General features: G+C 38.3%; 1 protein-coding gene across 35 annotated transcripts in view; it reads left to right on the forward strand.

Annotated features, from left to right (window-relative positions):
* Positions 1-14,989, forward strand: part of ZMIZ1 (zinc finger MIZ-type containing 1) — a 504,711-nt gene that overhangs the window by 426,944 nt on the left and 62,778 nt on the right. For all 35 annotated transcript variants that reach the window (XM_043518779.1, XM_038410178.2, XM_043518791.1 and 32 more), the window contains one exon: positions 9,329-9,473. In XM_043518779.1, the coding sequence (XP_043374714.1) occupies positions 9,329-9,473 (145 nt within the window). The remainder of the gene's footprint in view (positions 1-9,328; positions 9,474-14,989) is intronic.

The raw sequence follows: 14,989 nt of genomic DNA on the forward strand, positions 1-14,989 counted from the left end.
ACTCCTTCTCTCAGGTTTTAGAGTTTTCAGTTTCTTTGCAGCTTCCCTTGTTGTCCAGTACATGGTGATTGTGTATAACAGATTTCTTCAATCCTTTTCTTATCGGAGGCTTTTAAAGTCTGATCTATTACAAGGATTCTGTTTCATTATTAGCCACTACTATCAGTTGATATCCCTCCTTTTAAGCAATTAATCTTAATATCCCAAAGTGTATACCTTAATTTATATCTTTTAACATTTCTTTTTCCTTGTGCCAGTGCCAGACAATTCCTATTACTTCTACAGTGCAATTATTTACAGTGATAACCAACACAATCCTAATAATCTTCTAAATTTTTAAGGCTTGTTGCCAGAGGGTGTTCTGAAGGCCAAAACTATAACTGGGTTCAAAAAAGAATGAGAGAAGTTCATGGGGGATAGGTCCATCATTGACTATTAGCCAATATGGTCAGGGGTGCAACCCCATGCTCTGGGTGTCCCTAAACCTCTGCCTGCCAGATGCTGGGACTGGATGACAGGAGATGAAGCACTGGCATTGGCCACTGCCAAGGACCGGATATTGAACTATATGGACCATTGGTCTAACCCAGCATGGCCATTCTTATATTAAGACAAGTACATAAGCATTTCACCTTGTTTAGGACTTACAATAGACATTTCCCACATGTAGAAGGACGTAGATCTGACTCACAAGGCAAACAAATGTGCAGATTCTAATTTGGTGTGAAAGACTTGGAGTTCTTTTTAGCTAGATTAGGAGAGAGAAAGAGCTTTTATCCATATGCAAATTCTGAGATTCCTGCTTAGGTGATTAATGATACTCTCATTTAGCCATTTTAGTTTCTATTCTTGGGGAGAACTCCTGACTTTGGCTGATCTGTGGGTCCTTCGACAAAGTGTCTTAAGTGATGCATGCCGTTTTCTTCTCTTTGTAGGTGGATCGTGTTTTAGGAATAAACAGAAGTGAATAGCTTTTCTGATTTTTAAGGGCCAGAAGGAATCAGTAGTTATTAATCAATCAAGGCATATCTATTCTATATATCCCTTACACATGTTCTGCATCATTCTAGCTACCTTGCATCATTAGGATTATGATTAACTTCAAATCTATTGTAGGCTAAATAGTCTTCTGCAATTATTTGCATATGAAAGACAAGGGGGAAACTGGGATGTGATGGTCAAATCAGGTGTCCACAGTGAACTGGGTGGAAGTCTCAGTTCAAGTAGTCAGGTGTCCATGTCACAAAAAAACAGCTCCACAGCTGACAGATTTCAAGATTGATTTTTTTAACAGTTTCTGTAAAATTGTCTGGGACCAAATGATCTTATTCTTCTTCTCTGCTCAAAAATAATATTTTCTGTAGCTATCTACTAATTCCTTTTTTTTTTTACACAGAAGGTAAAAGTGTAAAATTCAAGTTAAGTTGAGCCTTAAGCAAAACCTCAGAGCAAAAGTTCCTAAAATAGCTTTTGGGTCTTCTGTGGGAATCTGGCAGCATGATGTTAAGTTAGGAAATACATTTGTGCCATAAATTTTGTCTGCATTGTTTTCATATTTTTTCCTCCCTTTTTGAAAGCATGTACAGATGTTTTATGGTTGTTGTATGAAAATATGGGGTTAGAAAACTAACCTTGATGTGGTTGATGTGGTTTTTCCTTCCACTGAGAGGAGGGAGTGTGGTCTCCTAGGCATCTGGACTCCTGGGTTCTCCTCTTGATTCTGCCATTAACAATGTGACCTTGAGGAATTCACCTCTCTTGTCTATGCTATAGTTTCTCCATCTTTAAAATTTAGTCACCAGTTGTTTGTTGGGTGGCTTAGTTTACTGACCTTTGTAAGGTGCTGTTTATTCCATAACTGAAATGTTATAGATTTCAAGTAAAATTATTATTCTGAAAAAAACAGAAGACAACAAGGAATTCATAATTAAACTTTGCTCAAATGCAAAATCTTTGTTTTGACTAGCTGTGTATAGTAATGTGACAGAGCAGAGATTTCCCATATGCTAGACAATAAGTATCTAAATACCTTTCCTAATACTTACTAGCATAAACAAAAATGCTTCTCAGAAGATGCTTTTGTGGTACTTGGCTAGCTTAGAGGATTGATAATGGGAAACACGGCTTCTCATCTTTGGGTCACTGGTTTGAACCTAGCCAGGTTTGTTAAGTGAGTGAAAGTGATTTCCAGACCATAGTGGTGAGTTGGAAGAATAGGTCTTTGTGAATTGAGTAGTTTGGGGCCACACACTTGCCCCTCCCTTCTCCAGCTTCCCAAACCCTGTCACCCTTTTAAGTAAGAGAGAGAACAGTCAATTTTGCTGTATTCCAAAATCATGACTGAAGATGATCATCAGACTTTAATCTATGTTTGGTATGTGACAGTTAAATATTGATTTGAAATCTTTCTAGCATTCATATAGATAGTGATGTGACTGTATCTTCTGCATTCTATTTGTCCCTTGTGAGGAGAGAAATGAAATAAATAAATAGCCAGCACAGTACTCTTTCTCCCCCAGTGCCACAAATTATCTGCCAGGATGATTTGTCAAACGGAGTGTTGCAGACTCTGCTTGTATAGCAGAAGATACAACACCACCTAAAAGGTCTAAAAAATTCTGCATACAGAAAATGTGAATTTTCCTTTAAAAGCTACATGTGATTTATTGGTGTAGATCTGTGAAAGGCGTTGTATTTTCTTGCATCTGCCACAAAAGCCCTAGGACCTTACTGCATTTCTTGCTGAGATTAAAAAACAAAACAAACTGGGGGATGGTGCTCAACAGATATTTCTTCACAATTTTCATTGCACTGAGTAAGAAATATGAGTCTGCCAAGCTGCCTATTGAACTATCTGCTGCAGCTTAACTGCAGCAAGAAAACAGTAATCCTATTGTGCTCCTACAGCAGTCTCCTGGGAAGCAGAAGGCATTGAAATTACTGAGCAGTTGTCTTGTCCCTTCCTCACCTGCCTTTGTAGCTGTAAATATAGTGTCTACCTATAAATAACAGTTTGCTGCACCTTTAAGCATGTTCCCTAACAAGAGGAGGTGATTTACTGAGGTGATAAGCTGTAACTAATACTAGGGTATCATAATAGGTAAATAGATTAGCACAGTGCTTCTCTGTATTTTGCTTTCTAGGGAGCCCACTGACTCATTCATTCATTGTAGATGCTTACTACAGCACTTTGCAATACATCGAGTTAAATCAGTTCCAGGATTGTAGCTATTGATGGTTGTATGTATAAAGCTAATGAAATGCATTAGTGAATCTATCGGATAGCATTTATTGTTTAGGATCTCTTCTTTTCTCCCTCAACATCTCTCCCCAATAAAAGGGTTATAATGGGCAGAATCCATTATTCAGTACCATGATTATGTATTTTGAAATGCATCATCATTTTGTTTTGTGGTTTTGAATGATGTGAAGTATAGTTGAATCATTGGCAGCAAGGTGTTAAAAACCGAATATGCATTCTGGATTTTATCCATGGATTCCCCATCTTGGATTAATTACTTTTACATTCTTAAGAGTCTGGCTTTTCTGGAGACTATGGATCTTTAATTAGCCAAAGCATTGTTTATCTGTTCCGTGTTAATGACCTAAGCCAAGGCTGTCCTCAGGGCAGATAGTGATGTGTTCTTCAGTCCGGAGCACCCCTTGTCTGTGTAACAGGTGATAGCTCTGGGCTGAGTCAGGACCACTGACCTCATTTTACTAATTAAATTGTACTAGTCTTTCAACCTTTGAGAACTGATGCGGAAGCATACATTTTACCCATGAGCCCTTCCTGTTCTGTCATTCCTCAAATAATTTCTCTGTTCTTTCCAAACAGGCTGCTTCCTTTTCCCATTTCTCATGCACCACCTAGTGACCGGTCAGGAACGTGACTGTCTCTTTTGGTCATGTCAGCGCATATATAGGCACTTGCAATGACTGTGCTACATCCTGGGTCCACATGAACATGCATAGCACTTTCTAAGTTCATAGTTATCGATATTTTATTAAAATACTTTTGAAAAACATGTTTTTAATTTCAAGACAATGATTGATCACTTATAATTATGCAATACTTTGATCAAATACACCGGAGTATGTTTGGTGGAAACAATATTGCACTGTGTGGGCAACGTATCAGTATAAAGGGGGCCTAGGAAGATAGGAGCAATATTAAGGGATGTTGCCAATGCTCAAGATTTTTTTTATCACAAGTCTTGAGATATCGAGTGTTTTTCTTTAAAGTCTCAGATTATAGACTCAAGTTATTGTACAAAAATCTCAGTGTTTTTGTAAGTTTGTAGCCCACATGACTGCAGAGAGATGTTATTCAAGTGTCTCTTAAAAGTCAAAAGGAAATTAAGAGTAAAAGAACACCACATGAATGTGTGTTTGTGTGTGTGTGTCTATATATATATATATATATATATATATATATATATATATATATATATATATATGTAACGTTTTTAAACCATTCTTCATGATTTTTTGAGGCTTAACTCATTTAAATATGAGGGTTTGGCAATAGTGGATCTTAAATATGCAAAAGGCCATAAAATGAATGTAATAGGATGTGATTTTAATATTGAGGAGATATGGGTCAAACTCTGCCTTCAGGTATGCACATGTGAAGGCATCATGTGGCACTATATTTGTAAGTCCCCCTGGAAGAATGAAAGTAAGACAATAGGGTAGATGGCAGGAGCTGACATTATTGAAAGTACCTTTCCTAACTTTCAGATATATTTTTCTCACTTTTTCAACAACTCCTGGGCTGCTTGTAAATGAAACCGCTCCCTTTTTTTAAAAACTGATTCCATTTTTCTCCATTTCACAAACATACAGGCCTGTTGCTATGGGGTTTGGTGTTGGGTTGCTACTGTCATCCAATTTAGCAAGCTAGCATTAATTTGTTTTAATAAAAATACTGAAATCCTTAAAATAAAATAATTACATGAAGAATTATACAGGTTTTACAAAAGAGAGGTAGGTCACAAATATTGTGCCAATCAACCATGAGAATGTCTCTTTAAGCAAAAGAAATGGGGAATACACTAAAACCGTCATTTGGTTGCCTGTATATACTGCTTTGATATGAGCTGGCAAAGCCTGTGTGACTGAGTATTGGGGGGAAATGTCAATTTTAGTATTTTAACCAGAATATCCTTTATATTTGGGTTGGGGATGGCGATATGGAGGTATAAAGAATTCCTATTCTACCCTTGCAAACATTGACTTTTTATTTTAACACACAAGCTACATTATTATATTCAAGGGGCATTGTAGCAATGCAGCATAGGAACACAATTTAAATCAATCATTAAACTGCAGCAGAAAGAGGCTGTGAGAGGTAGTGTGGATGGTCCATCTGCAAAATCTGTGTTCCTGTATTACGAGGAGGAGGGGTTAGAGGGTGGGGGAGAGAAAAAGCAGCTGCTTGGCTGTTCTCTGTTAGGGAGAGACTGACTGTTGGCACCATCTGTAGCTGTCCTTTGTGCTTGCTTCTTTATCTGTTCATTATAGTGATGCTGAATTTCTCTTGCTTTGAGTTTAAATGAGTTGAGATGTGCCTAATACTGTCAGCACAAAAAAGCTGAAACTAAGTACACTAAAGATGAATAGTGTAATCTGTAAATTCATTTTCATCTTACTTGAATAGTCACAGGAAGTAATGTTCTTCAGAATCCAGCTGTACCAGATGCTTGTATGGCGCATTTCATCTCACCATACTAAGTGCAAACCAGGATAAGAGAGGGGTGAGGGGAAGTTGCAACATTTGAGACAGACAATGGTAAAATCGCTGAGGGTATGTCTACACTGCAATGTAAGCCCAGGATTTGAACTCAGGCTGAAGCCGAACCCCTCTTCAGTCTACACAAAAATTGCACTAACCCTGGGCTCGGACCCCAGGTCCAAGGACCCCATTGTGTTGGAGGGTCCAAACCTGAGTCAAACCGGGACCCAGAGTTCAAGACCAATTGCTTTGCTGTGAAGACACAACCCCACTGGACTCATGATCTGGGAGTCCACCAAAAGAACCCTACCGGCCAACTTTCTTTGTCTTCTGGACAGTAAAGTGAGCTGTAGCTCACGAAAGCTTATGCTCAAATAAATTTGTTAGTCTCTAAGGTGCCACAAGTACTCCTTTTCTTTTTTGCGAATACAGACCAACACGGCTGCTACTCTGAAACCTGTTTTCCCACACTGCATCACAAACACAATGCTAGAGTGACCACATTTTGGGAGGGTGCTAGGGAGTCTGGGATACAGGTGGTTGGACTCAGGCCTGCCTAATGCAATGTAGATCCTCAGGCTGGGACCCAAGGGTTCTGCAGTTCCTAATCTAGGTTTACAAATGAATGTAGATGCTCAAGTACTAGGTTAACTCAAATTCCAATTACCCAGGGCTTACATTGCCGTGTAGGCATACCCAGGGTATTGTCTCCCACGCTTTTGATGGAGATAACGGTGATTTGACATTTTTAGAGACAGTTCTGAACCAATCTATTTTCATTCAGTGCACGAACACAAATAATTATTATACATGGTACATGATTGGGAAATGTCCCAGGAGAGGAAAGGTTAAACCTCTCAATAATGAGCAGTGAGATGGGGATGAGTACATTTGTTATGTTTTATACCTTCAAATTCTTACTTTCCAAAAATGTGAGTCATTTCCTGATAATTTGTAGCATGTAACTGTCTCCCTTATCTCAAAAGCCTGGCTATTATGTGACATTTACATTTCACCTTTACAAATATGTGCATTTGATATTAGTAATAATAATAATAACTCATTAATATCTTACCTTCCATCCCTACTCAATGCAATGTTATCTCATTTCCATTGCAAATTATTTGGCCAGGAGTTAACTCTGTTTTTTTCAAAGCAGGTACTGGCTTTTGTTTGCAGATTCATGTCCTCAAATCCATTAGGCGGCTGCTTTTTATCTTTATTTGTCAAGTGCTTATATGTGTGCACTAGGAACAGCTTCCTCCTCACATCAAAGCCACGTTTAAGATGGACGGTTTCCATTTGACACCATAGTAATTACACTCAGCTGTGGAAGTGCTCAGCATCCGCTATTATTCTGACATGGCTGCATTTACAGCTCGGCAGAACACTTTGTTAATTTTTCTCAGAACTCAAGTAGCCATAGTGTGCATGAGGAAACTATGTTAGGCAGTGATTTTTATCTGCAGGCAGCATGAAAAGGGGATCGGGGGAAGACCCTTTGTCACTGGCACATAAGTAATGACATGCCAGGGATAAAAGGTGAGTATAATTTGATCAAATGCTTGTTGACAGATTCCTTGGCTAATAGAGAAGCAGCTTAGAATGACACTCATTGCTAGAACATTTTGGCACGGAGCTCAATGAGAATGCCTTCTATAGGCTAGATGTGATGCTAACAATTTCAGAGTAACCATATTTAGTTATATAAAGAAGCAGTATTCCCTTCTTGTCACAGAAGGACTCTAAAGCACCTCCCGAAGTACCATTATTGACCTTGCATGTGGTAAATACAAAGAAATTACTACATCCTCAATACCCTGATGTTGTGTTTACTTTTCTTTAATAATATTGGTTTTATTAAATATTTCTCTGGTATGGCCAGTTGATTTTTTTTTTTAATTTCTAGTGTTTTTATATAGAGACATATTTTTCTGTGTTCCTGTCAAAATCTGGTAATCTTACACTTTTCAGTGTAACTTTCCAATTACATCCTTTGAAATGGTTCTGATAATTATCAGTTACACCACTTTTGAGTATATAATGGAAGAAGAAAGTGAAGTCCCTTTTAAATTATGGGTAATTACAGTATCACACCATTATAAAAAGCATACAAGTGAAACTAAACATCAAAGTATTGGACATCTCCTCACCTGTGTCACTTACATTGGTGAACTGACATAATGTTTTAAACCTCATCTACTTTTGACTGTTTATACCGCATGTTTATTTTAAACTGGCTTTCTGGTTCTTGCCCACTAGCACAAATTATTTGTTTGGGTACACAACGCTGTAGGGAAATAGTTTAAAACCTTTTAATTGATGTTTAAGACCCTTCAAGTTTTTTATTGGCATGAAGATTTGCAAAACCCTCTTTTAAGAAAGAACAAAGTAGACCCTTCTGTTTGACAAAGTTGTTCGTATCAACCACAAAATTTTGCAGTTGGTCTGAGCTGTATCTTACTGGAACTCCTCACCCACCACTTAGCGCAAAAGATCTTTAATTACATTTCACAACAGTTAGTTATCACACTGGAATTTAAAAGGACAGCTCCTTGGATTAATCACTTTTCTATGAAGATATACTGGATAAAATCCTGCTTCACTGCAATCAATGGAGCCTAGATTGTGCCCACTGTCATTTCTAGAGGCTCTGTTTATCAGAATTTGTGTGATTTTTGTAGCATAGGCCAGAATTTTCAAATGTGGATGCCTAAATAAGTGACCTGTCCCATTATTTCTGTGGCAGTTGAGGATGTTTAGTGCCTCTGAAAACCAGGCCACTTATTTAGGTGCCTAAGGCCCCAATTTATCCAAGTGTGCAAGCATGTGCTGATGTGTGAATATCTGAGTAGTCCCATTGACCAAAGGAGTATTTACATACTTAAAGTTTGGCATATGTTTAGGTGTTTTGCTGGATTAGGCCCCAAATATGGATCCAGGTGTCTAACTTTAAGCACCAAAATTTGAATATCTTGCCCATTCTGTTTTGTAAACTCATTCACAGTTGGGGTAGGTAATACAATGTTGCAAATTAAATCTAACACCTGATTTTTCTTTTGTAATCTGTGTCTTCTGCAATAAAATTTAATACAAAGAAATTGCAATATTGTCAATTGTACGGAATGATACTATTTTAGTTAAATAGTTTGCAAGAAGGCAAAGGACAGCCATCACAATAAATTATATACAAGACTGGCTAAATTAAGAAATGCTGATTGTACAGATTGTGACAAGTATCTCTAATAAACTAAATCCAAACTGGAATAACCAGCAGAACTAAAACTATCATCTGCTGCTTATTAACATTAGCGATGTAAGGGGATGTGGAAGACTAGAAATAAATCTTGATTTCTCTTGCTCCCCTCTCTTCTTATCTACCAATGATCTCGCCCCTGTTTCTTCCCATAGTTTTCTCCCTTTTAGTGTAACAACATATTCTTCATATGATGGTAGTGGCTCATGGGGAAAGTTTTCAGAACTGGGGTGTGTCCATTCAGTTAGTGACTAATGTGGTTAAAATATCCTTTATCTCAACACAGCTGCACTCTTCATTGAGTTGTACACCTTCATTTTGTTCTGTTTGCACAGCGCTGCTTTCGTCGTGGTGTGAGGAATTGGGACGACTCTTGCTGCTTCGTCACCAGAAAAGCCGGCAAAACGATCCTCCCGGGAAGCTACCCATGCAACCCCCCATGAACTCTATGAGCTCCATGAAACCCACACTCTCTCATAGGTGAGTCACACAAGCCTGCTATTATGAGAGTAGATGCATATACAAATTCATTACAGTGAGAAATCTTGTAACTGAAATGCTTATTGCCATGACAAATTGGGAGGAACTGGTTGAGAATTTGCAAGTGGAAGGCAGCTTGCGTGAAAGTGATAATGAGATGGTAGAGTTCATGATTCTAACAACTGGTAGGAAGGAAGATAGCAGAATAAAGATAATGGATTTCAAGAAGGCAGACTTGGCCAAATTCAGGGGGGTTGGTAGGAAAGATCCCATGGGAAGCAAGTCTAAGCGGAAAAACAGTTTGAGAGAGTTGGCAGTTTTTCAAAGAGATATTATTAAGGACACAAAAGCAAACTATCCCACTGCATAGGAAAAATAGGAAGTATGGCTTAACCAGGAGAGCTTCAATTATCTGAAACTCAAAGAAGAGTTCTACAAAAAGTGGAAACTAGGTCAGATTACAAAGAATAAAATCATTTACGGATAAAATTAGAAAGGGCAAGGCACCAAACGGGATTAAACTAGCTAGAGACATAAAGGGTAACAAAGGGTAAGAAAACATTCTACAAATACATTAGAAGCAGGAGGAAGACCAAGGACAAGGTAGGCCCATTATTCAATGAGCGCGGAAAGACAATAATATAAAATATGGAAATAGCAGAAGTGCTAAATGCCATTCTTGTTTCAGTTTTAACCAAAAAGGTTAGTAGAGATCAGATGTCTAACATAGTGAACACTAGGGAAAATGAAGTCAGATCTGATTCTAAAATAGGGAAAGAACAAGCTAAAAATTATTTAGATAAGTTAGCTGTCTTTGAGTTGCTAGGGCCTGATAAAATCCTAGAATACTCAAGGAGCTGACTTGGGAGATATCTGAGCCATTAGCAATTATCTTTGAAAATTCTTGGAAGGGTGGAGAGATTGCAGGGGACTGTAAGAGGGAAAATATAGTGCCAATCTATATAAAGGGGAATAAGGACAACCCAGGGAATTACAGACCAGTCAGCTTACCTTCAGTCCCTGGAAAGATAATGGAGCAAATAAGCAAGCAAGCAAGATAAGTAACAGACAGCATGGATTTGTCAAGAACAAATCATGTCAAACCAAGCTAACAGCTTCCTTTGACAGGGTAAGAAGCCTTGTGGATGGGGGGAAGTGGTAGATGTGGTATATCTTGACTTTAGTAAGGCTTTTGGTACTGTCTTGCATTACCTTCTCATAAACAAACTAGAAAAATGCAACCTAGATGGAGCTACTATAAGGTGGGTGCCTAACTGGTTGTAAAACAATTCCCACAGTTATCAGTGGTTCACTGTCAACCTGGAAGGGCATATTGAGTGAGTTCCCTCAGGGATCAATCCTGGATTCAGTTTTGTTCAATAATTTCATAAATGACTTAGATAATAGTAGAGAAAATACACTTACAAAGTTTGGGGAGATACCAAGCTGGGAGGGGTTGCAAGTACTTTCGAGAATAGGATTAAAATTCAAAATGATCGGGACAAATTGGAGAAATGGTCTGAAGTAAATAGGATTAACTTCAATCAGGACAAATGCAAAGTGCTACCCTTAAGAAGGAACAATCAGTTGCACACATACAAAATGGGAAATGACTGCCTAGGAGGGAGTACTGTGGAAAGGGATCTGGAAGTCATAGTGGATCACAAGCTAAATATGAGTCAGTAGTTTAACTCTGTTGCAAAAAAAAGCAAACATCATACTGTGATTTATCAGCAGGAGTGTTGTAAGCAAGACACAAGAAGTAATTCAGCTCTACTCCACACTGAAAAGGCCTCAACTGGAGTATTGTGTCCAGTTCTGGGCCACATTTCAGGAAACGTGGACAAATTGGTGAAAGTCCAGAAGAGAGCAACAACGATTAAAGGTCTAGAAAACATGACCTATGAGGGAAGATTAAAAAACTTTGGTTTGTTTAGTCTGGAAAAGAGAAGACTGAGGGAGGACATAACAGTTTTCAAGTACATAAAAGGTTGCCACAGGGAGGAGGGTAAAAAATTGTTCTCCTTAACGTCTGAGGATAGGACAAAAAGCAATGGGTTTAAATTGTTATCACGGTATTTAAGCACAAGAAAAAATTTCCTAGCAGATTGCGGAATCTCCATCATTGGGGGTTTTTAGGAACAAGTTAGACAAACACCTAGGAATGGTCTAGTTATTACATAGTCCTGCCTTGAGCACTGGGAGCTGGACTAGATCACCTATTGAGGTCCCTTCCAGTCCTACACTTTTATGATTCTATAACAAAGAATAGCTAGATCGGTTCATTCACCGATTGGAACTAGAGACACCAGCACATACTAAATAAGCTAAATTTTCAGTATTGCTAAGTACCCAGAACGTGGAGACGTGACTTTTCTATTTCCCAACATGAGTTCAGGTTTAGTAAAGAAGTGTGTAATTGGTCCCCTGAGACATCAAGCCTTAAGCCCCACCCTAAGGAGGCAAACTGTACTGACATTGATTAAAACAACACTGCTGTGCATTACTCATCAGATTTTTTTCCATGGAATATTTAAAGAACACTGCGTTTTCTCTGGCCTGCAAACATTTTATTGAAGGTTTTTTTCTTTTAGGTTCCATGGTGATGGTTACATTAGAAATATCTGTATAGATTAGAGTAGATTGGATGTTGCATCATGGAGGTAATATTTATGGGGTTAATCAGGGAAATGAGAACCTTCACTGCACTCTAATATCATCAGTCAGGAGAAATTCATAAAAAAATTATCACATTTGAGTGGAAAAGTGAGCCCCAAGGATTGTCTGAGAAGAGACTAAATCATGCAGGATTTCAAATCTCTAGTTCCCAGCTATCTGGCTAAAGAGCAGTGGCATTACTTCAGGTCAATAAGAGATTGGAAGGATTCGTGTAGGCAACATCAGACATTGGAACTGCATCCCTTATGTTTCTGTTTTTATTTATTTTTAACATGACAAACCAAAAATAATTTCTACAGCTGCTCTGTTTATAACCAAAATGTAGGAAACTTTTATTATTAAACCATTATAACACTGTACGCTAAGTCAAATTGCCATTTAAATTCTTCATGTCCTTATACCGTGGTAAGACCTAAACAATACATTCTGAACTTTGGCTCAAACTTTGATCTATTTTGCGAGAGTACCTGGAGTTGACTCCACTTTATGCCAGTGTGTTTGGCTCTTTATTTTGAGGTTTGGGTTTTGGGGTTTTTCTTTTGTTTTTGTTTTGGTATATTTCTGTTTCATTAATGGAAAAAATATGAAAGCTACACATCATTTACTAAAAGTAATATCTCTTATTCTAATATAACTGATTTTAGTGATATATGTGGCTCAACTGCTTCTTTTCTAATTTAGCTTATGAAATGATTTGGATCAAATACTTAATTACATTAGGTTGATGAAAACAAATTTCTTACTAGAAAACCCCTTTGATTCTAAAAATAATAGTTGGACTGCTGCTGTTTGGACTTTAAATAAACTCCTGTCCTCTTTTCATCATCCAAGATGAAATCAGATGGGGAGTCAGCATAGTAACACACTCTTATTGGGACCCACAGGGGCTAGTTTGTAGAGGTAGGGAAAGACAGAATGGTCCAGTGTTTAGGGCACTGGTATGGGACTTGGGACACCTGAGTTCAATTCCCTGTTCCACTATAGATTTGTTGTGTGACCTTGGGCAAGTCGCTTTGTTTTTCTGTGACTCAGTTCCCCATCTGTAAAATGAAGATAATAGCATTGCCCTACCTCTCAGGGGTGTTATGAGGATAAATACATTAAATCTTGTGAGGTTCTCAAATAGTACAGTAATGGAGACCATATGAGTAGCTAAGAGAGATAGAAAAGGCAATCAACAATAATCTGTTGTCTAGTGAACGAGTCCATCATGTATCAGCGTAAATAATAATTCCTGTCAAAGCCTAGATTTAGATTCTAAGGTTGTTAGGTCTTGAAATACCTGGCTGACTTGTGTCACAGTTCCTGAATTAATTGCACCTCTGACCTCTTTGTGGCCTCTCTGAGGGCATCCCACTTAAGTCTTAGGCCTCTAGCTGTCACCTTTCTCAGGCAAAGTCCTGCAACACTCTCCCTGTAGACCACGGAGTTAGTCTACAATTCCTTCTGCAATTCACAGTGATCACCTTAGCAAGTCTGACTTCAGTTCAGCATCTCCCGTCCTGTTCTCTCAGAGGCAATGACCTGGGTTATCCAGTGCTTTATAAAGCAACTATTATTTATTCCTAACATAAGCATTACAGAGGAAACTTATCTTAAAAACCGTAAAGCTTACCAGGCAGACATCCCTCTTCCACAGGGTCTATCCCTGTTGGTCTCAGCATGTCAGTTCTTATATTGAGTGAGAGTGACCACCCTCTCTATGTCAGGTTGGTGACTTTACACAGTTCTCCTTTCTTTGTGTCAGGTTTTTTAAACTAGATTACACTAGCATATGCAGTTTCCCCCCAGGGGTCGAGGTTACTGTCCTAGGAATTTGTATTACCTCCCCTCCCCCCCACAGTGATTTTTTTGTTCCCCTAGGAAAGTCCTGTAACTCCTCCATGGGGCTAGAATAAAATCCCTAGCCCATACTGATACATCTAATGTTTATAAAATCAATACTGAAGTCTTTGGGTATTCCATGTACCCATAATAGGTCACTGCCTATGCTAACTCATACCCTCCAGTTATGTTCACAAGTGGGCATATCCAATTTCAGTTGAACACCATATTTCTCTCTCTTTCTCCTGGAATACTGCCTTGAAAAGAAAAGCTTTACTTCGGCTGGTACTATGAGATAAATCCCAAATCAGAGTTGTCCAATGCTGTGATGTCCCTCTGGAAACAACGCTTCTGTGGCATATCTTCTTGTAGTAGTGCAATTTAACATAATGGCACACAGCAGTATCTGACGTATATGTCAGACGGTAGGACAGATAGAGCTGATTTGCAACTGCCTTGCAGTCCTTGCTGAGACTATACATTTCCATGATTGTTCTTCAGTGAACTCATAAAACAGAAATTAAGTATAGAGTGGGGATTTACTGGGTTGTTTTTTGGTTTTGGGGGTTGGGGTTTTTTTTGGCCTTTTAAAAAAGAGGACCAATGGCAACCATGAAGTCGTCCCTCACAGATACAAAGTCAAACTGGGTTAAGGAGGCAGTTTTTGGATCCGGATTAGGTTCTGGTTTGGATTTGAGGTTACATAGATGCTAAGGTTGAAAAAACTTGACTCTGTGCCAAAATCTCACAAGCCATTTTTATGAGATTTTGTCTGCATCCAAACAGTTCAAGCTTTGGAACTTAATGCCACAAGAAATTAATGGATCCAAGTGCTTCATAAGGTTAATAAAAGTATGAGATAATTTACTTGCATAATGAGAGCACGCACAGTTACGTTATTTAGGATTTAAAAAGGAATGCAGATCTTCATGCTTCAGGGCATAAACCAACCACTAAATTGTTTCTGATCAAGAAGAAACGTTTCCTATAGGTAGGTTATCACAAATTATTCA

Source organism: Dermochelys coriacea, chromosome 7 (genome assembly GCF_009764565.3).
Source record: "Dermochelys coriacea isolate rDerCor1 chromosome 7, rDerCor1.pri.v4, whole genome shotgun sequence".
NCBI lineage: Eukaryota > Metazoa > Chordata > Testudines > Dermochelyidae > Dermochelys > Dermochelys coriacea.